Below are 25,735 nucleotides of genomic sequence, written 5' to 3'. Positions count from 1 at the left end.
ATCCCAGGGATGCAAGGATTTTTCAATATCCACAATTCAATCAATTTGATACACTACATTAACAAATTGAAGAATAAAAACCATATATGATCATCTCAATAACTGCAGTAAAAGTTTTTGATAAAATTCATGATAAAAACTCTCCAGAAAGTGGGCAGAGAGGGAACATACCTCAACATAATAAAGGCCATATATATGACAAATCCACAGCTAACATCACACTCAACAGTGAAAAGCTGAAAGCATTCCCTCTAAGATCAGGAAAAAGACAAGGATACCCACTCACCTCTTTTATTCAACACAGTGCTGGAAGTCCTAGCCAAAACAGTCAGACAAGAAAAAGAAATAAAAGAATCCAAATTGGAAAAGTAGTAAAATTGTCACTGTTTGCAGATGACATGATACTATCTATACACAGAAAATCCTAAAGACACCACCAGACAACTACTAGAGCTCATCAATGAATTCGGTAAAGTTGCAGGATACAAAATCAATATACAGAAATCTGTTGCATTTCTATACACTAACAACAAACTATCAGAAAGATAAATTAAGGGAAAAAATCCCATTTACAATTGCATCAAAAAGAATAAAATACCAGGACTTCCTTGGTGGTCCAGTGATTAAGAATCCGCCTTCCAATGCAGGGGATGTGGGTTCGATCCCTGGTCAGGGAGCTAAGATCCCACGTGCCACGGGGCAAATAAGCCCATGCACAACTAGAGAGCCCACGCACTGCAATGAAAGAGCTCACATGCTGTAACTAAGACCCAAAGCAGCCAAAAATTAAATAAATATTTTTTTTAAAAAAAGAAATACCTGGGAGCCCCCAAAGAAATAATTAAGATGGGCTGTAGTGGCTGGTTGGGACATGTTTTGTTTTCCTTTGTAATTTTAATAGAATTTCTTCCTCAGCCTCTACAGTTGGTCTCACTATATTCCATATTATTCAGTTTTCAGATTCATGACTTTCTTTCCATCAAGAACCCTTTGGGGACGTCAAGTTAGGGGTCCTAGTCAATTCTAGTTCTTTTCCCTGAACAGGAGCTAGACAAACTTTTAAAAAATTGTGTAATTATTCCATTTTGCAAGAGGTCCTTGCCTCCAGCAAAGCCTTTGCCACTGTCTCCTATTCAACATATAACTGTCCTCACTTTCTCTTGAAAACTATGATCAAATTCAGTCATTTTGAATGATTTTCTAACACTCTTTTAAAAAGAAAATGAAATCAACCGATTTTACTCAATGTAATACATCAATTAAACAATTAGAGCTGTTTGTACATGGGGCAGAGCCTCAGTCCTAGCAAAGAGGTTTTGTGTATGAATATTTTTCTTTACTTTGTTCACAAGAGACTTTGAACTTAGGATAAGAGTTGAAGGGTTTTAAATGACATTTTCAAAAACAGAAGATTCTGAGGCTCAAAAAGCTCTTTAAGGCCAATGTAAATAACTTGAAAGGTGATCTGAATGGCTGGTCTCCCAGCATTAACCGGATGTCAGCTTCTCAATGCATATTCATAGACATCCCGGTGAGTCCAGGCACTGTAGCTCTCTAATGCAGGCAAAGGTGATTAGTTTACCTCAGTTCACCTGCTTGCCTTTGCTTTCTCCTCTTTGTGTGTGCATAAACTAAAAACGGTTAAAAATGAACACATCACCCCAGAGAACGCTTAACTTTTTTTTGAATGTTGCTTAAATGTGGCTTTCAGAAATGTCTGTTAGTATAGAGTTAAATGTTAGAATATTTTTTCTTGCTAACAAGAATGTATCTCTCACCTTCAAAAAGAGTATTCACAATAGTCACAGGAAAACAATTCCTTATGACTATGTCTGTCTACTGTTTCAAAAGAACTCAAAAAACCAAAGTCCATCAGACTCCATGGCTGTCCTTATTTCAGGCAAAAATTACACCTGCCACCTTTTTGAGGTTTATGTAATCTGTATACCAATATTTAGGCTCCTTATTAATACAGCAAGGAATTGCAGTTAAGCCCAATTTGTAAAGCTGTCATTCTGGAGAGAAAATCCATGGGTCTGTGCTGCATTATATAACCACACCAACTTAGATTAACAAACCCAACCTGCCCCTTAACAGAAATATATAAACAAACGAGTTGGGTTTTGTTGTGGGGATTTTCAGCTTTTAATTGGATGGACCATGCTCAAGAATTCCAGACATTTGACAACACAAATAAATGTCACTCTTCATGGTTTTGAGTTCATTTATAGAATATGTCACTTGAGTTTTTAGATTTAAGTTACATTAGGAATATGGAGCTCCCTCCTGCCCACCATTTGTCATAACTCTGCTTAATTTGTTCAGTCAACAAGGTCATTTTTTCTCTTTTCACTATGCTTTTCCATCATCATCACTGACCCTTTATCTTGTACATTACGAAAAGACGAGAGGAAGGGCGAAAACCATACACCGCTGAGGGTGTCCCAGGGAGAACCTAACGCAGTAATTCTCACCTAAAGAGCTAGAACTGTCAACCTGACACTCGGTGTTCAGGGAATACACACGGTTCTCACCACACTACAGAAGAAGTTGGCACCACCTGAGATGCTCAGAGAGGCCGTATAGGAAACTGATCCCTGGAACCCTAGTAACTGAAGGCATGGCAGTCGATTCGAAAACCGGTAGACCAAGGCTCTCAGCAGTACACACGTTAGTCAAATGTGTTGCCGTTTCCCCCAACACGTACCTTCTGAGAGTGAAAAGGCCGGATGGTAGACGGTAAAGGAGAGCATTGGCTACACATGAGATTCCTCAAGTTCCAGTTTACATGTAATACATAGTGGGGGTCGTTAGCACTTCAATGTAAAGGAGAGCATTGGCTACACATGAGATTCCTCAAGTTCCAGTTTACATGTAATACATAGTGGGGGTCGTTAGCACTTCAATGTAAAGGAGAGCATTGGCTACACATGAGATTCCTCAAGTTCCAGTTTACATGTAATACATAGTGAGGGTCGTTAGCACTTCAATGAAATCTATAGTATATTCTTTGGTCACATCACCTCCTTGTAGAAAAATCACAATTGTTGTTATGCTGAACTCACTTAAAGCAGGTAGTTTGCAGTAGCAAAGGCAGTATGCCTTTGGGACAATTCACTAGTAACTGCGTAGAGCAGTGGCCGTCTTGGGCTCAAACTGTGACTATGAAGCAAGAAATCAAGGGAGACAAGCCATTTATTTTCCGGAGATGACATGACTCTATGGCCTAAAACTTCAATGGCACGAAGTTTAGAACAAACGCCTGCTACGGACAGTGTTCACATCACTTCCTAAATTCCTAACTCAGCGGCAAGGAACAGCAGATCAAGTCAGGAGGGCATGAAAACCTGTGTCTGCCTCACCCCTGTACCCCAGAAAGCTGTTAGCTTCCCAAAGCTAAATCTAATTCTGGAATCTGCCTTATATGCAAAGTTGTTAATGATGAGAGGCGAGCACATTAACTCAGAACACATCAGAAAAGATCATCAGTATTTAGGGCCCAGATTTCTGGCAAATCTTCCTAGATTACATAATCAAGTCAACTGAAATGAGAAAAAACACTTTGTTCCAAGTGGGAGCTACTTGTTACTGCAACTGTATTTCCTTTTTTGGTTGGAGGAATTACAATCTCTTTAGAAGGTTTTCAAATGGGTTTCCCTAAAAAATCCAAAGTGAGGTTATACCATTTTCTTTGGAAAAGGGAAAACCATCTATATTCTTGGCACTGAAACACATTATGAGTGAAAACTGAAATTTCAAAGATCATAAACTTATACTTGCTACATAAAGAAGAACATGAAAAGGCTTATATTTCTAAGTCTCTGTGTGTAGAAAAAGAATCAGAGAATCTGAAACACTTGGAAGGGAGAAAAATTCCACATGCAAGACAGACATCCAAAATGGCTCAACATAATTTATTTTTTTTTATGTTAAAATGTACAGAGTTCTTTTGAAAGTACTTGCTAGAAAGGGGAAAAAAAAGTGATATTACATACAGGAGAGGAAGGAGACCAGCTGGCCCAGGAGCGCGTGACATGGAGAAGTACAAAGGCATCTAGGCACCCCTTCCCCTTAGCTTACGAGTCACCATGAACAAAGTACAAAGAGGTTACAAAACAGGAAAAGCAAATATAAACAGACAGGAATAGACTTAGCTTCATTTGTACATGCGGCTTTTAGAGGCATCTGGAGCTCTATTCACACACTCTAGAGATCTCTTTAAAGAGAATTTTTATCTTTCTTAAAATAGTTTTTAATATTCTACAACAAAGATAAAAAATTTTAAAGATGGAATGAAATGAAAAAGCTCTTATTTTAAAAGGCATCAAAGTCACTAACAGTGAGTTTTTAAATTTCTTTTTTTAGAAGATTACCCAAGTTATCTTGCTAAAAATACATTTTTTTAAACAGAAGTGAAAAAATGACAGGTACCAATATTACTGTGTTGGATAATTTCTTTTATAATATAGAAAAGAACATTTTCTCTACAATAGTTCTAAAGTCACAAAAAGGCTTGTGGAAAAGGGAGCTGCCTGATTGAAATTTTTTTTTTTTTTTAAAGAAACAAACCCAAACACAACCGCAAACCAACAGAAACTGAATTCACGGCCCTCATTTCAACAGCTTCTCCTTCTGCCTTGACCCACCCTCCTCCCAATACACCTCCCTCCCTCCCGACCCACCCCGTCCCCACCCCAACCAGGAAGCAATGACAGCGCCGAAGAGTAGGCAGAGGGCAGCACAGTGCACGTTCTACACAGAGGACTGGGAACTGGAACAGTATATACAGAGAAACTGGGTCCTACACAGCCTTGCACATGCTCAGAATCGATAGCGGTAAGATGTGGAATTCTGCCTTTTTCTACCTAACACGTTTAATTGAGAAAGTCAATTAAAGTGTATAAAAAAACCCAACAAACCTGTGCATTTGAAAAAATTTAATGCCTAATTTGTACTTCAAAAATTTATCTATATAAAATGTACAAATAAAGGAGAGAATTTAATGCTTACAGATATTTCTTTAAGCGGTACTTCCCCCTTTTGGATATTTGCCTGCACATACCAAGTGGTATAATAGTCTCCATCTTCTAATGATGGAGTGTATATATGTATATGTACATATACATATACATATATATATATATTTTTTTTTTTTACCTATCCCTGGAGCAAGTAACAAGAAGAGAATGGGCGAACTGGCTGCACAAGAGAAAAGAGAATGAAGCTGGGAGCAACACAGGAGCCTGCTGAAACCCTGCTGTCCAGATTTGCCCTACTATGCTGGTGGTTGGTTTAATCCCTCTTCTCTTCAGCCACTCACAGGAGAGGGGCTGGCGCACTCTGATTCACAGGGGAGGAACTCAGGATCTCAAAAGACAAAGGAAAACTAGAGGTATGTATCACTGAAGTAGCTATAAAACTCACACCACGATCTCCCTCACGACACACATTCTGCGTCATCTCTTCCAACACAAAGTAAACAGTGTCAAAGGTTAGTCAGGTATTTCTCAAATCATTGACATGTACAGCCATCCACCAACCCTTTACGTGAGAATGTAAGAGGCTAATCACTGGGGACTGCTGTTTGAGTTTAATCAGAGTCAAAGGCTCAAGAATCAAGACCCTTGGCATCTCAAAGTACATACTAAAAACAAGAGGCTGCGTGGAATATGTGCGTATGGCTGATTCACCAGGTGGTAAAAAACAAGAGGTTATGCCTCTTTTTGATTGTTAATTGACCATCTATTCCTCCAAGGCTGGATTAGGACTGCAAACAGCTTTCCTCTGAGATTCCGCTGTTAACTGAGACTTACAGTATTTTTGTGTCTCTGAGTGCTGAGTGGGAGTAGTTTAAAAAAAAATTATATTACACTTGATTTAAGAAAAACAAACATCTCAATGAAGTTCACTTATAGAAACATTCTTGGGGAAAGGTTTCAAGAGGTGTGTGTGTGTATGTGTGTGTGTCTGTAGGGAGTGGAGGGGATTTTAAGAGGAGAAGCATTTTCCTGCCTCACTTTATTAATAATAATAATAATATTAACAATAATAATAAGTTTAAGGAGCTTGGGTTGTTCTCCATGTCCCCGTCCGAGTCTCCCATAAGTGCCTCCTGCTGGAATGAAGTAGGGAATGAAAGGCTGGGTGTGGAGGAAAGGGTCTGGCTAACCCTCGAGATGTATATATAACATTTAAAAATGACAACATTGGGAGCTGCAAACACTGAGGGGAAACATACATCTTAAAATAAAATAGATAATTCACTCTTACACAAAGTCTGTCCATGTGGTGTGTAAAGAAAGTAAGGCTCTTTTTAATTATGAAAAGATTTTTGTGCATGTTTCCCCATCCCCAAATCCATTTTTAGATGAGTTCTGTTGTAAAATGTTCAAGATTGTGAAGAAAACCAAAACCCAGAACAAAATGAACCCCCCAAAAAAGACCAGGTTTTCTAAAAAATAAAATAAACCAAAGAAAAATTCCTCTAAATCTACAGCAATATTTTAACTGGAAAAAAGGTCCATTTTTCTCTGGTTTGTCAGTATAAAAGGTTCCTTTATTTATATAGATTTAAGTTTGTAACTGCAAGTCCGTCTTGCTCATCTTCTCATGTAAGGTCCGTTGAGTGACTGCTTGGGCACGCCAGCAGCGTTCATGTAGCTGTGATGGGAGGGGCCCGTGTACATCATGTTTCCATGAGGGTTTGGCTGCATAGGCTGCTGGGTATAGGCCTGGCTCCCCATCATCCCCATCTGCATCTGCATAGGATACTGTGCTGTCTGGTTCATGTAGGCAGGGTTACTATGGTAACTGCTGTTCATCATGGGCTGCGTCATCCGATAGCTGTTCATGGCGTTCAAGGTGTTCATATTCATGGAATTGACATTATAGGCGGGGGTTGGCATCAAATTAACCCCCATGTTCATGCCACGCTGAACAGCCAACGCACGAGGGCCAGCCTGCATGGCGACCGCAGGTGGGCTGCGGCCATACAGCTGCTGCTGGTGAGCTGCCGCGGAGGGCAGGGGCGCGGACTTGGAGCGGATGGAGATGTGCCCCTTGACTGGCATCTGCCCTTGCAGCCTCTGAGTGTGGGGAATGCCAATGTTGGTGGCAGACATGTTGCACTGCAGCAGAGGGGACGTGAGGTTCATGGTAGTAGAGGCCAAGTTCGGGGGCGGCGTCATGGTGGCTTGTGCTTGAGGGGTCCCAGCCAAGGGGTGCGACGGAGCCAGCTGAGGCAGTCCCGTGTTGGACAGAGAAACACTGGCTGCATAGGAAGTCACAGCAGGAGAATGGCTATAAGGCATGGCGTGAGGGTCCATAATGGTGTTGGTCAGCTGCTGCAACTTGGCTAGACTGAAGGTGGCTGACGGCTGGGAGTAGCTGCCGGCCCCGAAGTCCCCAGGGATCCTCTCGTAGATGCTGATGTTCCCCGTGCTTCCAGATTCTGGGATCTCCATGATCATGGGCGCTGGGGTGAAACTGCTGTTCATGCTGCACTGGGACAGCGAGGGCTGCTGCTGCTGCGGGGGCGGGGCCGGGGGCTGGGGCTGCGGGGGCGGTGGCGGTGGCTGCGGGGCCGGCGGCGGCGGGGGCGGCGGGGCCGGCGGCGGGGCGGGCGGCGCTTGCGGGGGCGGCTGAGGCGGCGGTGGCTGCTGGGTGCTGGGTGGCCGCTCCACTGCGCAGCTCTGAGGGGACTTGATGCTGCAGGTGGCGGCGGCGGGCGGGACGCTGCTCTGTGGCATCAGGCTGCAGCTGCCGCCCACGCCGGCCATCTGCTGGGTGACCACGCAGCTGTTCTGGGTGAGGCTGCTGGAGGACGACAGGCCGCCGTAGGAGCAGCTGCTCTGGGAGGAGCTGTTCCCGCAGATGCTGCCGCCCATAGTGGAGTCGTAACTGCTGGGGTTCTCATAATTCTCCGTGGTGCTCTCGATGCTGCCCAGGTCGCTGAAGCCGCTGTCCACCACCTGCTGGGAGTGGTCCGACACGGAAGGCACATCCATCATGGGGCTGGTCTCCATGTTCTGCATAGACGGCGCGGACAGGGATCCTTGCTCCGGGCTGATCTGGGTGTAGCCCCCTTCGAGGGCAGGCACGCTGGGACTGCCGACCGAGCGCACCGACTGGCTGGGGTGGGACTGGACAGAAGACAGCGGGCTGTTGTGCTCCGAGGCGTGGCAGTCCTCCACCAGGGGCAGCTGCGGGTCCTCGTCGGCCTGGGTGTAGCTCTGCAGGGTCTGACAGGCCGCCAGGGTTTCCTCGCAGTCCTGGTAGGCGCCCTCATGCTCGCTGCTCTCCTCCTGAGTCAAAGACTGCACGGCCTGCACGGTTTCCAGATCCAGGTCACTGTGAGGGATCTCCGCCTCCTCTTTCAGCTGCAGCAGCTCTTCTTTAGAGTGGGAGTCCTCCTCGTGGTCGTCCTCAGAGCCTGGCATGTGCTCCGAGACCACGGATGCTTCGTGGGAAGTCTGCTCCTCTTCGGAATCCGGCTCTGTCTCCTCCTTGTCTTTTGCGTGCTCCCGACTGCTGTGCACATCAGGATCTAAAAAAGACTCCTGGCCACCATGCTCCTCCTTGACGTTGCCCCCAGCTGGCTGCTCCTCCGGCCCCTTCTTCTCTGTGGACTCCAGGTGGCCGTCGTCCTCATCATCCGCGTCGCGGTCTTCGCTCTGCTGGGTCTCCGCAGCGGCGTCCTCCTCCTCCTCCTCCTCCTCCTCCTCACGTGCACGCTGAGCCAGGTCCTGCGGCCCCTCCTCCGACGGCTGCTGCCCCACAGGGGCGCGGGGCTCCTCCTCCTCCTCGCCCACCTCGGGCCCCTTGGTTCCGGTCTCGGGGCTGCAACTGTCCGCCGGAGAGGCTGCCCTGACGTCACTGCTGGTGGTGTCCTCCTCCTCCTCTCCTTCCTCCCCCTCCTCCGCTTCCAGGGGCAGCTCCTCCCCTTCCTTCCTTTCCTCCCTTAAAGGCAAGTCTTCTCGTGGTCCAACAGCTTCCTGGTTCTCTTGAACTTGGGGTTCACGTCCAGGCTCAGGAAGAGGGACAACAGGCTCAACAACGCATTCTCGAGTAGAAACGGCTGCCAGCTCCCGATTCAGCTTAAGTCCCGGCTTGCGACCAGGTCTTTTCTTCCAGTGGACTGGTTTGCGGCTCTTGCCCTTGGGCCATCCCTTCTTCTTTTTCATGGGCGTGGACGTATCTGGCTCAAGTGGAGAATCCTTCACATCACATTTTCTCAAGAGAGATACTGGCTTTAGGATAGGAGTGTCTGCACAGGAGGGATAAAAAATAAAAACAGATTATAGGGTCTTGTATTTTTTAGTGCCTCTTTCTGAGACCACACGTACAACAGAAATGATTTTAATAATCATCCTGAACTCCTATCTTCACTTTCAGGTTAAGGATCTAAAGGAGACACCCATTCCATGATATCCTCTAAAGTCACACAGTGAACCGGCAGAACAACGAGAGAGGATCCTGGCCCACCCACTAGGTTCAAGTTTATCATCACCAACTGCATGGCTTTGGAGAGGGACTCTTAATATTCAGTTTCACCATCTTTAAAATGGAAATAAGCTTTATAAGGATGCAAATACTAAATAGTTCCTACAGCTACTTTAGACAAGCTGTCTTTATTGTGTAAATTACACATCCGCTCATTTCTCCTTCTTTCCCCCCACCCCTGTTTGCAATTTATATTATTGCTCTGGTTTTCTTAGTTTCTACAAAATCACTACTTCAGGTAATATCAAGCCAATTACTCCAGGCCATGTTTGAGCAACCCTACACCAACAGTTCCCAGCCAATGTTGTGTTTGTATAGGAAGAGCTGCAAGGCATGTAGTCCTGGACAAATACTGACCTGAAGCAAAAGTTAATGTACCAATGACAATGGTTTATTAGAAATAAATTTGATTATTAGCATTATTTTCTCCCCATTGATTTCTTCTATTTCTAAAAACTATAAATATGCACAGCATAAAATTTACCATTTTAACATTTTTAGGTGTACAGTTTGGTGTGGTATTAAGTACATCCACATTTCCCATTAATTTTTAAAGAGAAGACCAGCAAATCCTATTTTTTAATAGGATTGAGGGGGAGGGGCACTGGTGGGACTGAAAAGGTAGTTAGCAGTAACAACCTGAAAATAAACAAAGGAAATGTCTACATTAGAGAAAAATTTGTCCAACAGGAACTTATAGGATACTATTTTAATCTATGATGATCCAAGATAGAATTTTACTAAAGTGCCACAATGTTTTACAAAATAAATTTTTAGCTTCCTAGTTATACATCTCAAAATATAACATAATAAAATTCTGGAAAATCATGCACGATAAAGCAAAAAACTTAGTCATTACTATATTAAAAGTATTTATTATACAAAACTATGAGACTGAAGAAAATGCAAGTTGTCTACTAGATTTGAAATTGAGTGAATTTATTTTTAAAAGGAGAATAAAAGCCCAACTGGTTAGTACATAAAAGCTATAGGTATATGTACCAAGCATGGACAACAAGATTCCTACAAATTCACCCAGCAAAGCAAAGCAGCGCAATCTGACCCCAGCAAGGCAAGCCCTCCAGACGGAAGCAGCACGACACATGGGCAGAAACTTTAGGCTAGACGTGAACAGCTAGTTTGGGACCCAAGTCATATATAGCCCATTTTTTTTCATCTCTAAAAAGGAAATGACAACAAGTCTAATCAGTGGATTTTTAGCTATGCCATAAAATTTAACTTATTTTGAGGTACTGTTACCATTTTTATCAGAAATTTAACTACTTGTTGAGTAAGACATATTAGAGATATGATTCAGGAACAGATTTGAATCAAGTCCAATTTACATGAACCTGACCTTATTTGAGAACCACTTCTAAGCACTTAGTCATTTAACAATATTTACTAAGTGCCTATTTTAAGCACTCAGCATACACAATTAGCAAAACAGGCCAGGTCTATAGACTGCACATTCCATTAAAGGGTTATTAATTAAATATCTTCCTGATGCTAAGTCTAATATACCCATTGACTAAAGATTCAGATAATGGCCGAGAAAGGAGCAGGCAAAAGAACAATTTCCTAACAGCAAGATACTTTCTGCAGAAGCAAAAATAGGTCTTGAGTTGAAGGGGGAACTACGAAAAAGCACTTTTATAAGAGGACAGAAAACTAAGTGAGAAAATGAGGATGAGTACACTTGATACAACTCTTCAGAGGCTGCCAGTCATTCTGCACGTGCCCAGTGGGTCGTGTCTGCCTTTCAGCCCTCTCTGTTGGAGGTTTGCCACTATCACTGCTGTATCTTTCACAACAAGAAAACCACAGTAAGCAACAGCTCTGCGAAGCATACCATCAGCATCATCTGAATCTTCGTATTCGTCTCTGTCTTTAGACTTCCTCTTAGAAGCGGGTCGACACCTGAGAACGTCCTGTGAGGACAAGTGACGGAAGTACCCTTGAGAGAAGAGCTCGTTCTCATCCTCTTCCTCTTCCTCCTGGTCAATCTCAAACGTGGGTTCTAATCTTGGCATCGGCCTCTCGGAGTCAGAGTCTTCAAAAGGCTCGTCTAAGACCTCCGTGGTCTCAGAAATGGTTTCTGTGACCACACTGCTATTGTGGTGTTTGCGCTTTCGGACTCGCCTTCTTCGGTGAAGAATTGGTTTCTATTTAAAAGAGAAAGGAGCATTTTATTTACAGTAATGAATGCTATCATTTCCATTAGTAACATGATTAATAGTTTTTAAACCTGCTAGAATTAGCACATACAAAATGAACAGGCCGTTTGCCAAAAGACATTTTGAATATTATTTCAAAATACTATAGTAAAAGATAAAAAATACTATAGTAAGATACTATACATACATAAAGTGTCACAGATACAAAGTATCACTGAATACAACTTTGTAAAAGAATCGACAGGCATGCCTAGAGAGTAGATATTAACATTCCCTTACTAACAGTTCAGTTAAATTTAGCACCCTAGGGAAGCTGACTATTTCAGAAATGACACAGTGACTAGTCCCTTAACTTCTCTTTTCCTCAAAAGAAAAAAAGAAATAAAACACTCTTCGTCTCACAACTCCACTGTGCAGGTCAGCAGAACCATCAGGAAGGCTGTACACCATTTTCATAGGCTATCCACAAAGAGTTACAGTGGAGCCTGGGAATGGGTTCAGGTCTCCTTGGCGTCCATGAGCATTCAGAAGTAAAATAACTCTGTTACTGGGACCTGGTACATTAGGCACAATTTTGTACTAGGGTTGATCTAACACCTTGAATCACATGAAAGATATCACAAAATAATACTGTATCACCAAAACTGATCTAATTCAATCCCCTCATTCTAGAGAGGCCAGAGAATTTACAGAATTTGCTTTAAGGTCATATCCAGTCAGCAGAGAAATGGCTGTAAAACAGTTTCTGACTCCTAGTCAAGTGAATCTCTTCAAAAACTTCAAAAGTATCCTGTACACGATCTCACTGCCTGTTATAATATTCTCTTTTTACACAGGCAAATAGCACAATTTTATTTTATAAAAAGGCAATATAAGCCTAGGATGGCAAAGATATATTCTTCATGGTCACGTAATGAACAGCAGGTTAATCATTTTTTCTTCACTTCAAATTTACTAGTTTTCTAGTTGAGAACACAATTTTCAAACTAGGTTAAACATGGACTTGCTCTGCGGAGAAATAGCTGATCCTAGGACTGGGGCATGAAATACACAAGATGAACCTGGAACATTTTGTAGAACCAGAATGTAACGAAGTGCTGAAAACAAAACAAACCAAAAACACTTCACAATGTTGAGGGTATGTATGTTGAAGAGACACAGGAGCAAAACTGAAAGAGCTCCTCATGGCCAAGGCTGGAACAATTTGAGCAACAAATTAGTAAGATGGTAGAACTGGATTATAACTTGACGTATAAAGTAAATATCTATGAGTCCATACTGATATAAATAAATGCTTGAATCAAGAAATAGATGGGGAAAAATGGATAAATCCCCCAAACAGAATTCCAAATAATTAACACGATATTCTGCTCTTAGAGAGTAGAGCATAACTCCCTGTATCTTAAGTGTGGGCTGTAGGCAGTAACTTCCTTCCAAAGAATACAGTATGGAAAAGAGTTTGAAAAAAGGAGTAACTTTACAGTAGAGAAACCTGACAAACCTGATACCTGGAGCCAGGCGACCGGGGTTCATGTGAACGTGAACAGTGAGAAGTCACACTGACAGCAAATACCCTTGTATTTGGTAATCGGTACGGACTGACGGCAGATACCCTTATATGATGTGATGAGAATGGCACTTTACCTCTGGGGCCTTCTTCCCCAAAACCCATCACCCCATTTTACTATCATAAGGGGCATTCTACAAAATCTAGCCAGTACTCCTCAAACCTGGCAAGGCCTTCAAAAACAAGTAGTCTGAGAAACTGCCAACAACAAGAAGGGGGCCTAAAGAGACATGACGACTAAACGTAAGGTGGTGTGCTGGGGCAGGAGAGGACATTAGGGAAAACAGAGGAAAGCTGAATGAAGTATGGACTCTAGCTAAAAATGCATCAGTACTGGTTCACTGTGACAAATGTACCATACCAAGGTAAAAGGTTAATAATAGGGGAAACTGGGGAATATAGGAACTCTTTGTACTTTCTTTGCAATAAATCTGTAAATCTAAAACTCTTCTAAAATGGAAAGCTCATTCTTTAATAAATAGCCCTATCTTCTTTTTTTTTTTTAAGGTTCTGCTAAGGAAAAGAATGATTTTATTGTTCTGGATGAAAGCTGTCACCTCACTAGCACAGAATGGCTCATCCAGAGCTGACACACTTCAGTCTGGCTGGTCTGCAGCAATGTTTAAAGTTCACCCCATAGCCTGGGAGATTTCTGGTATACAGATTAACAGAAGTCATTGTCATCATCACACAGCGTTTACTAACGATCTGGCTATCATTCAACCTTTGCAAGATGATGAAATATAGTTTAGAAAATACTTTTAAAACAAAGTTAAGTCAAACCACTGGAGGGTTGGAGAGGAGAGTGAGAAGGGAGGACAGAGGACAGGAGAGACAGTACCACCAGGGGTGAGAAGAATGGCTTCACTCCGAGCATCGCAATGCAGGGCACCGTTACGCCCACTTTCCATCGAATTGTGTAGTGGTTTCCTCTCCTTTTCTAATAGAAACATTTCTAATCTGTACGTTTTGTCTGTTTGTGTTTGGCCACACTACGTGGCATGCGGGATCTTAGTTCCCCAACCACGGATCAAACCCGTGCCCCCTGCAGTGGAAGCGCAGTGTCTTAACCACTGGACCACCAGGGAAGTCCCTGTATGTTTTTTTTAAATCCCTGAAAAGTCCTACTTTGAAATCAAACTAGCAAGCTGAAAACAGTCTGTCAGCCCTTAAATAAGTTTATTTATGACTTCTAAGTGAACTCCCACGAACCAAAGAAGTCATGTGCACATTTCAAATGCTCACTGGGAACATCACATGCTGCAACATACTGAGGCTTGAAGCTGAAAGGCTAACACACTATGGGTTAACTCCAGCACAGCACAGAGACGGACCCCACCTTCCGCTTCAGCGTGGGCTTGGTGAGGACCGGGGGCGAGCTGGACCGCGGGCTCTCGGGCTCCCCCTCCTCCTCGCTGCTCTCGCTGCAGCCCCGCAGGAGGGCCCTGTCCCCATCGCTGTAGCGACCTTCACTGTAGCGACGGGGCAGCCTGTTGTGGCTTTCTGGCAGCCCACACTTCAGAGGCTCGGGGCTTTTCTTGAGCGGTCCTCGCCAGAGCTCGAGCCCCTCACTCGGTCTTCTTTTGGGACCATCTGGCTTCGCGTCCTGGCTCGGCTGCTCCTGCGAGGCTGCCGACTGCTCCTGGCCTTCCGTGTACTCTTCTTGGCAGGTTTCTGATTTTTCCTCACAGTCTCCATACTGCTCCGGAGGAGCTGATGTCTCTTCCAAAAGCAGTTTTGAATCCTCATCACCAAAGCGCTCCTGGGCTTTTCTGTTCTTCCTCCTCCAGCGGCCTCTCCGAGATGGCTGATTATTGGCAGGAAGACTGTCACGGGGAAGGACCTGTTTGTTCAAACGCGTAGAACTGGCTGGTGCTGTAACTTCTGGTTTCTTTTCACTTTCTACTGAAGAATAAGAATCTTGTTCTTTGTTCTCACGAGATGCAGACTTCCCCACCTGATGTTAGAAAATAAAACCATGCTGGTTAATTTTCAGTCTTATTTGGTTATATCTCCTATTCTGACCTTTTAAAAACTGAGATAAAAAAAGAAAACAGAGCTTTAAAGAGAAAGTTATTATTTAATGGCTAACAAATATCTCTTATGTGTTAGGGACTGTTTTAAATACTATATGGGTATAATTCACACCAATTACATGAAGTATTATTATTATTATATCCCCATTTTACAAATGACGTTAACTGAGGCACAAAAGAATGTAAGTAACTTGCCCCAGGTCATGGAATGGCAAATGAAGAAGCTGGGATATAAACCCAGACAGTCTGACCCAAGAGTCAGCGCTCTTAACTGCTATACAATACCATATTCAATAAACAAAGTGAATATTATTATTCTTATAATCTGGTAAATGTTAAATGAGATAGTTTATGAAATTTCTCAGAAACAAATTTATAAACAGAGGAGACGGACTCTGGGGCATGGGCAAGAGAAAGAGGATGCTCAAAAAATTAAAGAAAATTTCTGTAATTATTTTGACTTATTTTATTCTGAATATTTTATTTTATTTTGAAAATTACACTAAACAGGGGTATGAAACTTTATGTTTATCAAAGGAGGACACAGATTTTTAAAGGATGAAAAGCACTGCTTTAAAAAAAAGAACAGGGGCTTCCCTGGTGGCGCAGTGGTTGAGAGTCCGCCTGCCGATGCAGGGGACACGGGTTCGTGCCCCGGTCTGGGAAGATCTCACATGCCGCGGAGCGGCTGGGCCCGTGAGCCACGGCCGCTGAGCCTGCGCGTCTGGAGCCTGTGCTCTGCAACGGGAGGGGCCACAACAGTGAGAGGCCCGCGTACCGCGATAAAAAAATTAAATTAAATTAAAAATAAATAAATAAATAAGAAAAGAACAGAGACAAGTACACATCACATAAAGAAAAATACTGAAAATGATGTAATGGAGTACAGTCCCTCATTAACCCTTTAATGGCTAGAGACACTGAACTATTTGGTGCTCCATTAGAAAACATGCATCTGTTTACTTCCTTAATGTTTTAAGGAAAATGTATCTTCATTTTATTTTAAACAATGGTCAGATTTAGATTCAATTCAGATTCCTCAATTCCTATACAGCTTCAAATTTAGCTGCTTATTGGCACTGTGATAAGAAATATTTACTCATAAGTAACATAACAAATTTGAAGGTTTCCTAATGATACAAGGCTTAAAAATATAGAAAGAAGTAAACAAAACACAGTCTTCCTGAAATTTCTATCACTGAAATAAACTCAGAAATTCTAATGTGAATTTATGGTGTTGGTTTAAGATATCATTATAGGTACATCACAAACACTCATGAAAACCAAAACATGCTCTTGTATCATCAACAACAGGGACCATTCGTGCCCTTACACTCGTCTCTAATTCTCCTTCCTGGCTCTGAGGCTCTTCCTGTTCTCCCTCCTCCTCCTCCTCCTCCTCCTCTTCCTCCTCCTCCTCTTCCTCCTCCTCTTCCTCCTCCTCCGAGACGACTGAATTGGAGACTATGACAGGAGTCCAGCGCAAACACTCTGGATCTACATCCACAGGCCGCAGATTCAGCTGAAGCTTTGCCATGTGATCTTGGATCAGTTTTTCCCGGCGGATAATCACAAATCTGAAACCAGAGAAAAGTTTATAGCAATCAACGACGTACAAGGAGTACCAAACAATGAATATGGAGCTACACCCTCAGAAAGCCCTGGAGATAAAAATGCTTCACAAAAAGCCTCCCTGGGAAGACACCACCACTGAGATGGCTCAGAATATGAACTGGACAAACACTTCACACTCAACTAGAGTGAGGGATGAGGTTGTTTCAGCCACTTCCCATTCTCACATTTCCCACCTCTGAAACTTCTGCTACTCTCCTGTACTCTTTTACTCTCCATCTTTCTAGCCCAAATGCCTCCTTTCTTTGTGACCTTTTCTCAACCACACTAGAAAAGGGTAAGCTGTCTTTCCTTTGACTTGTATTTCTTTTGTCCCATTTGTATGGAAATTAATCAAGGGTGTATTTTATTTGACACTATTTCTACAGTTGTTACCTCTTGTATTGTGAAGGAGCTCCCAATAAATAAAATAAAAGATTCAGTAGCTTAGGTACAAAAGTTAGAAGAAGGAAGACCAGAAAAAAAGTTGTAAAAAAAAATATGGTCAATAGTATAAAATACAGAAAGGAAAATGATGTCTCAGTATCACCAAGTACACCATTTGTATTAGTTTATGTCCTTTAATTGACAATTTGGCTGTCCGATCCAAAACCTTCTACCTAATTATCTTTCAAAGGTTATACAAAGGGATGTGATACTCACTGGTCACTCCGGAAGTCCAGCATTCGCAGGTGGTGGAGTGTGGAAGTAATGTCTTGAGGGCAGATTCCAGTCAACTTACTTAACTTCTTAATGCTGATTTGCTTGTCATTTTGGTGATAAAGGCACTCCAATATTACACTTTTCCAATAAGCCATGTAGGAAAGACGACCTAGATCGGATAACGGTTTCTCTGGAGACCCTGCTTGGCCTTCACGCTTTGATAACAAATAACCTAAAGAAACCCCCAAATCACAAATATGTCAGAGAGCCTAAAAGAGGGCAGTTTACAAAAATAACAAGCCCCTCTTCCACAATCAATCCAAGTATCATATGCTATAATTTCAAAGGTAAATTCCTTCAAGAAAAAGAACAAAATTACAAAATCACTTGAAAACAAATTTGCAGGAAGATTACATAATTTGTACACACCGAACATGAAGTTAGCATTACTTTGTCTATAGTTAATATAAATCACAGTTAGAATATTCAAACTGTTAAAAATCAGGACTTCACATTCATAGGCAAGAATGCTTTTTATTCAATGTACAAGGAGGGGAAACCACCCTTGCATGTTTTATTTAGACCACTAGATGGCAACAGATCTACCCGAACTGCACAGTACAAAAGAACGCCTTTAGTTTTTACATAACCCTATCTATGAAGATTGCAGTTCTTCTGTGAATGATTTAGATGACGATTTCTCACTTCAACCAAAGCTCTCCTCACAATTACCTATCACCCTAATTTCTGGTGAACAAGAATGTCAGTGTGCGAGCGTCCACTGTGCGTGGTGGTATTACTTTGTCCTCTTGTCCAGTGCGTGAGTCTCAAGAACAGGAAAAGAAAGGCATAAATTCTAAGGGAAATCAGTCTAAGAATGGTAATGTGGGAAAATACATTACATTAAAATAATGTTTGATAATAAAAAATACTGTAATCATACAATTATTTGTATATCTCAAAAAAATGACTAATAAAATATTTTCCCCTAACTTTGCTACTTAATGGCATACATGTCCAATCATGAGTCCTATTTCAAAACAGTATACTGATATTAAAGGAAATAATCTGAGTTTTACCCTCTACTATTAGTCGGAAAAAAAACCACCAAGAAAATGTAAAAAATAACCAATGGCACATATTTCCAATAAAATATAGTCAGGAACACAGTCTAAGGCCAAGTAGAATAAGCTTCATTGGTCTGCATGAGAATTAATACTAGTGATGTAATCATCTGATATTTAGAAGAATTTCCTGTATCAAAATCCTTAGTTTAACCATTACTTCTTTAAATATTATTTAAATATTATTATTTATTTAAATATTATTCCTTTAAATATTATTTTTAGCCCAATTATCTGAGAGAAAATATGCCCTCGAATACCACTATTTTATAATCAGTATAAAATTTACCTCCAACATACATTTACTTTCTAAGCAAGATTATCAATGTATAAAACAAAATGCAGGGCTTCCCTGGTGGCGCAGTGGTTAAGAATCCGCCTGCCAATGCAGGGGACACAGGTTTGAGCCCTGGTCCGGGAAGATCCCACATGCCACAGAGCAACTAAGCCCATGTGCCACAACTACTGAGCCTGCGCTCTAGAGCCCGTGAGCCACAACTACTGAAGCCCACACGCCTAGAGCCCATGCTCCGCAACAAGAGAAGCCACCGCAATGAGAAGCCCGCGCACCGCAACAAAGAGTAGCCCCCGCTCACTGCAACTAGGAGAAAGCCTGCGTGCAGCATCGAAGACCCAACACAGCCAAAAATAAATAAATAAATTTATAAAAACAACAACAACAAATTGCAAGTTCCACAATAACCTTTTTTAAGAACTGTTAGCTTTCAATTTTAACTCCAATTTTTTACTGTATCATTTACTTCTAAAATTTTTAAAGGTGCATATTTTTAACCACGAGGTAGATAGAACCTGTAACTAAAAAAACGATGCACACACACATTTTCTCAGATAACTGGGTAATCAAAAGAGGGCAGGTGCTGCACTTCTTTATTAGTACTAATTTAAGTAGTTTTACAGTGTTTTTAATATTGTTGTGAGAATTAACTGCATAAAACAGAAGTTCTGTTGTAAATTAATAGCTGCAAATTAAAACTATTTGCTATAGATCACACAGAAGCTCATATCCAATATTAGCTATTTTGGAAATATTCACATGCAACCAAAAGAAAAAACATGTTCATGGCCTTAGGCTTTAAAGTTCCACTCAGCAGGGCTTCCCTGGTGGCACAGTGGTTGAGAATCTGCCTGCTAATGCAGGGGACACGGGTTCGAGTCCTGGTCTGGGGAGATCCCACATGCCGCGGAGCAACTAGGCCCGTGAGCCACAACTACTGAGCCTGCGCGTCTGGAGCCTGTGCTCCACAACAAGAGAGGCCACGACAGTGAGAGGCCCGCGCACCGCGATGAAGAGTGACCCCCACTTGCCACAACTAGGGAAAGCCCTTGCACAGAAACGAAGACCCAACACAGCCAAAAATAAATTAATTAATTAAAGTACCCTTAATTTTAAAGAATAAAAAAAAGTTCCACTCAGCAGTATGACAAAAGATACAAGCAACCAATAAATCATCTGCAAATCTTTAAAAATACACACACACATACATACACACACACACACTCCACAGGAAGAGACAATGAGCAATTATGTTACTATAATCCTTACTGAAATCGATGAGAAACCTGCCATAGCCCTTGCGTTGGTACTGGGGAAGAATCATTATACAGGAAACGTTGTACTTCTGTTGGCAGTGCTTTTCCTGGGGGAGAAAACAAAAGCTAAGTTTTTGGCTGGTAAGACTAAACACTGATGTTAATTTTTAAGAAACAAATACTAATAGTCAAAACCACAGCCCTGGTCCTTTGGGAATAGCAATGCACATCAAGAAAAAAACACCCCTCTGGGAGGAGAAAGGACATGGTTAAGTCACTGCCATTACCCACAAAGCAACCATACCAGGAGAATAAAAATATAAATTGAAATGACACCACCCAACACCATGTGCAACTCAAAAACAGTATGTCAATGCCTGAGGTGAGCAGAGGAATCCGAGTCCCAACGGATCTGCAAAGCTACAAATGGTGTCAGTGTGGCACCCTAGAAGTGGGACGATTCATCACCAAAGTTTCCTTTATTTCCCTTTTTGGTGCTACATAGGGTGGGAATAAATACACTTTTATAAATCAAGCAATATATTTAAAATTATATTTAACTACTGAAATAGCCTAATAACAGAACTAGGACTTTTCACTTAACTATCTTTATACACTTAGATTTTACCATGGGCTTGCTTAAATGAAAGTACATCTTTTACATTGTTTGACTACAAAAGAAACTATTTTTTCTCCCCAAGAGAATGAAAAATTGAAGGAGAGAAAATACCCTTTAATAAAAGTGGCTTCCTAAAAATTCTTACTTCTATGCCTAAAATGCAAATTAGGAAGAGATTTAAAATGAGAAAGAACTCAGAGAGGTAATGACTCTGTTTATTTCATGAGTTCTATCTATCATCACCATGGGAGTAGAAATCATAGTAAAGCTTTCCCTCTGGGTAAGCAGCAGTTTATGTTCCCAGCAGAGTACAGTCTGTCGAACATTACTAGGCACCTGCTGGTAACAGGTAAGTTTCTCAATGTTCCTTCTGTTTCCCTTTCCAGAAAGCTAGATGGCACCCAGAGGTGCTGCATCCTGTAGTGTCTCCTAGTGAGAACCAGCAAAGATTGTTTCAGATTTCCATATGAATTCAAAAAAAATTTAAGCTGATATACTTACTTTAGAAAAATAGCCAACAAGGTGGCAGCCCTTGACATCATTCTGGGTTAGTACATAAAAAAGAAATGGCTCCACATCATAATAGAGTGTTTTGTGGTCAAGAAACAATTTTGCCAAGAGACACAGGTTCTGACAATAAATGGTACTCACATTCCCATCAACCTAGAGGAAAAAAATAGACAAAATGGTCAGCAGGGTGTCTCTTTAGTTCTAGAATAACACACATCAGAAACAAGCACCTGTGAGTACCCACAGTCCAGCCGAAGAGGAGCTGGCAGCTATCAGAACAAAATGGACCTGGAAGCGGTCCCTTGAAACGGCAGAGTACAGTGCCTGCTATTTTAAAACAACTAAATAAATAAAACACTGCACTTCAACAAAGCATGAAAAGTCTAGACAAGGAGGTGATGGCCAGTTTTAAAAACAGCACTTTTTGCTTTTATAACAAGATTGACTACAGGAATCCTTCAGATGGCAAGCTGATCTGATGTATTTTTTAAAGTATTTAATTCAACAAAAGATCTAAATGCAACCTCTTCTAAAATACACATAAGTAAAGCAAGGTAAAACTATAGTTTAATCTGTGCCAGCAGCTAAAAGCAATGTAATCTGACTGCCATGATGAGATTTCCCCCAAATAAAGCTACTCAAGGGATTATTATCTATTGTCAGAAGCACCAAGCAGGTTCCCTAGGCAGCAACCTGGCAAGTGAGGTTATTTCTTGGACTCCGGTTGGCAAAGATCAGGAGGACTAGGCTACATGCTCCCAATACCCCTGTAATTCTTGGCACTGCTGGAGCCAGCTCTTTTATGGAAATGCCAACAATTGTCTACATCAGACCCAAAGACATTGACATTTCAAGACTGCAATTTCTTTAGCAATTTAAGTAATTTATTGTACACCACACCCTTTCCCTCCCCACGAGGTCAAGAGCTCCTCTATTCCTCACCTAAAATAAAGGCTTTGGGAAGATGAAGGAAGTGAGGGATGGAATAGTTCCTGACAATTTGAAATTCTATCATCATAGTAATTAACAGAACTGAGCACATGGCAGGTACTCAATTAATACTTGGCAATTAAACCACAGAACTGAGATCAAGAAATTAAAAACCACTACTAACAACACAGAATCACAGATGTAGCGTAAGTCATACAACCATATTATATTATATATATATTAAGGAAATATATTAAGATTTATTCAATATACAGGATTACACATACCTCTACACAATATTCCTTTAAATAGAGCAGTAGAAATTTTTTCATTTAAGTGTCATATTTCATAGATTCTAAGACACAATCTTATCACATCTAAACATAAGTAAAATCCGTTGGCATTTAATAATCAAATGGAGTTTGATCATAATTAGCAGTGCCTTTACCTTCTCAGTGGTACATAAAATAAGATATAGTACAACTGATGTCTTTGATTCAATGAAATACAGAATAGTTTATTCAGAGATCAAGCTTGTGAACTGGGTACCACTTAGATTGGCCTAATTCTGCTTCTCCCTCATACAGCTGAATTACTGACTCAACAGTGAATGAACAACAGTAAAATAACATTTCCAAAAAAAAATCAAGTCGTGCAATTAAAGTACAGGTGGCACTGTATTTGAAATGGGTAGGAAGACAACTACTAAACATCTTCTACTTTACCTCAAAGACAGAAATGTTATTCTTTCTATAAATCTCATTAGCAGGAGGATGGAACCAACCACATTTCTTCATGTGCTGCTGTAGAATAGTTCTACTTTTCATATATTTTAGACAGAATTCACAGAGATACAACTTAGGCAGCCTGTAAAAAATAATTACACAAATAAGAGGGCTTTATATTTTATAAGACTTTAAACTTTCATCACTATTCTTTTTTGATTCTCATTACTACCCAGGTAAAAAGGTAAAGAATGTATCATTATCCCCATTAACCAAATGAAAAGAAGGAAAAACAAAAACTAAAGACAGAACTAAGTTGAATAACAGGATCCAACTAATTAACGGCAAGAAGGCAGGGGTGAGAATCAATTCACCCAATTCAGTGCTCTTCCTATCAGACTAATACTTTGCAGTCTTTTTAAGTTACCCACGGGACAGATATGAAAATCTCACCTTCTCTACTCCTTGATAATCTCCAGTAAGTAAAAAGTAAAGTCTACCTTGAGAACACACCAATAAGTGAAGATTTTGTTATGCTATATATTCTTTCTTCCTTTATTTGATCATTCAGTCATTAATTTCAGAAAATGAACATTTATTGAATACTATCAGGCCCTGTGCTAGGTACACTAGGTACAGAGTGCTGAGTAGGATGGACATATAGTAGGTATTATAAAAGCAGATTTTGTATATCTTTTTAAGTATAAAATTATAGTATGTTTTTTTCAAGTTAGGACATACTACACTACCTCCTTCCTTCCACCCCTGAAATTCTAGCTTCCTCTCTAGTTAAATATCACATTAAATCCTGCAACTCAAAAGTCTATTTTTCAAGGTGAAATAAAATTTCAATTTATTCATTCTCATATTCTGTTATAGTCATATCATTTATATTTATTCAACAGTCTTGCTATTTTAGCCGTAGTTTAACAGGATTTCTTCCTTATAATGTCCCTTTTATGAGGAGCTAGGCAACAAAGTGATGAGATCAGTTCATAAAGTAACAGAAGGAACATAACCTAAACTAAAACCCAGTGGCTTTTATATGTATTTTAGTCTGAATTGAGAAGACCCCCAATGGCTCTCTATTATAAAATATACACCCCATGTATCCTCAGCACAGAAGCTTCCCTGCATCCTGAACTGTGTCCAAAACTGGCAAGCACGCCTTGGTAAGCTAAGATCTGATCCTACAATGAAAACTGCATATGTGAAAATACTGGATGATATGACAAAAGATATAATCCAAATAAAATACGGTATCTTCCCTCATATAAATAAGTACTGAGGCTGAAGGAAAATTTTTAAAAACCTCATTAATTTAGTTGCCATCAGTTTAGATAGCTATGCTTTAAAAAGATTAATCTGGAATTAAAGAAAAAGTAGATTAATGTACAAAAATGTTTACTTTGTTAACGTGTTAAGACCATAACTATTTTTTCAAGTTCTACTTTAGAAGCAGCTTTTGAAGCATATTTATCTGAAAACATCTAACATTCAACTAAAGCCTTTCCCAGGTGTATTATGGAACACTAGTTCTGTATACATTTAAGTGTTTCATGCTCAAGTAAAGTGGGAAAAGGCATGTGATTAATTTTTTCTTCTCCCTTGGGGATTCACAAAGTGTATTAATTCCTTCTCTACAATCCCACATCTTATTTTTAAAACTGCCATTCAGCACACTAAAAGCTTCCATGGAACTGCTGTGGTATATAATATTTCTAAATGTCTACAATATGTAACACAAAAATAATGTCTAATATTAGTCAAACTCAAAACAACCCGAAATTATATCACTAGTACAAAAATAAGCCATTCCAAAATAAAGTACTGAGTGAAACAAATAATGACTGACATTACAAATATAAGCAGCAGGCGCCCAGAGCACAGGAAAGGAAGGCTTCCTAGGCCACTCTGCTTATTTCCTTCGCACGTTGCCTCAAGCTACTCAGAGAAGGAACGACAGCAGGATAAATAGCTTTTTCCTTCTTTACCACCAGAACTAAAAAAAACTCAAAATGAAATGGCCCCAGTTGTATACTTCATCATCTAATGTGGGCACTAATGGTATTAACTGAGTCTCAAAGATGACCCACAACTGCCAGCCTGTCTTCCTGAATATCTTGGATTTTGAACGATTTCTTCTTCAAAGGAAGGTGGAAGAATGAGGTTCTCCCTATAAATGTACTTAATGGCATCCTCCTCCCTGCAACTACTCTACTACTTACCTATTCTTTACCTGTTCTAAATTCTCAATGGGCTATATCTAGAAAAGAGAAAAACTCTTTGAAAAGATACATGAACCTCAATGTTCATAGCAGCACTATTTACAATAGCCCAGACATGCAAGCAACCCAAGCACACATCAACAGAAGATGTGATACATATACACCCATATACATAAATGGAATATTACTCAGCCATGAAGAAGAACGAACTACTGTCATCTGCAGCAACATACATGGACCTAGAGAATATCATACTAAGTGAAGTCAGACAGGGAAAGACAAACACTTTATGGTATCACTTATATGTGGAGTCCAAAAACAAATACAAATGAATCTACATACAAAACAGAAACAGATTCACAAACACAGAAAACAAACTTATGGTTATCGAAGGGGAAAGGGAGGGCGGAAGGGATAAATTAGGAGTATGGGATTAACAGATATAAACTATGCATAAAATAGATAAGCAACAAGAATCTGTGTAGCACAGGGA

The 25,735-nt window shown here is 40.8% G+C and overlaps 1 protein-coding gene across 2 annotated transcripts in view; it reads right to left on the bottom strand.

Annotated features, from left to right (window-relative positions):
• Nucleotides 1-6,599: 6,599 nt before the first annotated feature.
• KAT6A (lysine acetyltransferase 6A) overlaps nt 6,600-25,735 on the bottom strand; it is a 105,154-nt gene continuing 86,018 nt past the window's right edge. Inside the window, exons 9-16 of one of the 2 annotated variants that reach the window (XM_065899767.1) lie at nt 23,015-23,156; nt 21,351-21,512; nt 20,244-20,337; nt 17,556-17,787; nt 16,609-16,858; nt 14,585-15,202; nt 11,354-11,666; nt 6,600-9,265 (exon numbers count right to left, since the gene is read on the bottom strand). In XM_065899767.1, the coding sequence (XP_065755839.1) occupies nt 6,600-9,265; nt 11,354-11,666; nt 14,585-15,202; nt 16,609-16,858; nt 17,556-17,787; nt 20,244-20,337; nt 21,351-21,512; nt 23,015-23,156 (4,477 nt within the window). The remainder of the gene's footprint in view (nt 9,266-11,353; nt 11,667-14,584; nt 15,203-16,608; nt 16,859-17,555; nt 17,788-20,243; nt 20,338-21,350; nt 21,513-23,014; nt 23,157-25,735) is intronic. The other variant, XM_065899768.1, reaches the window with a different exon arrangement.

Source organism: Phocoena phocoena, chromosome 21 (assembly GCF_963924675.1).
Source record: "Phocoena phocoena chromosome 21, mPhoPho1.1, whole genome shotgun sequence".
In the NCBI taxonomy this organism is placed as follows: Eukaryota; Metazoa; Chordata; class Mammalia; order Artiodactyla; family Phocoenidae; genus Phocoena; species Phocoena phocoena.
Note: the sequence above shows the minus strand (reverse complement) of the source record. Positions and strands in the feature narration are given on the sequence as shown.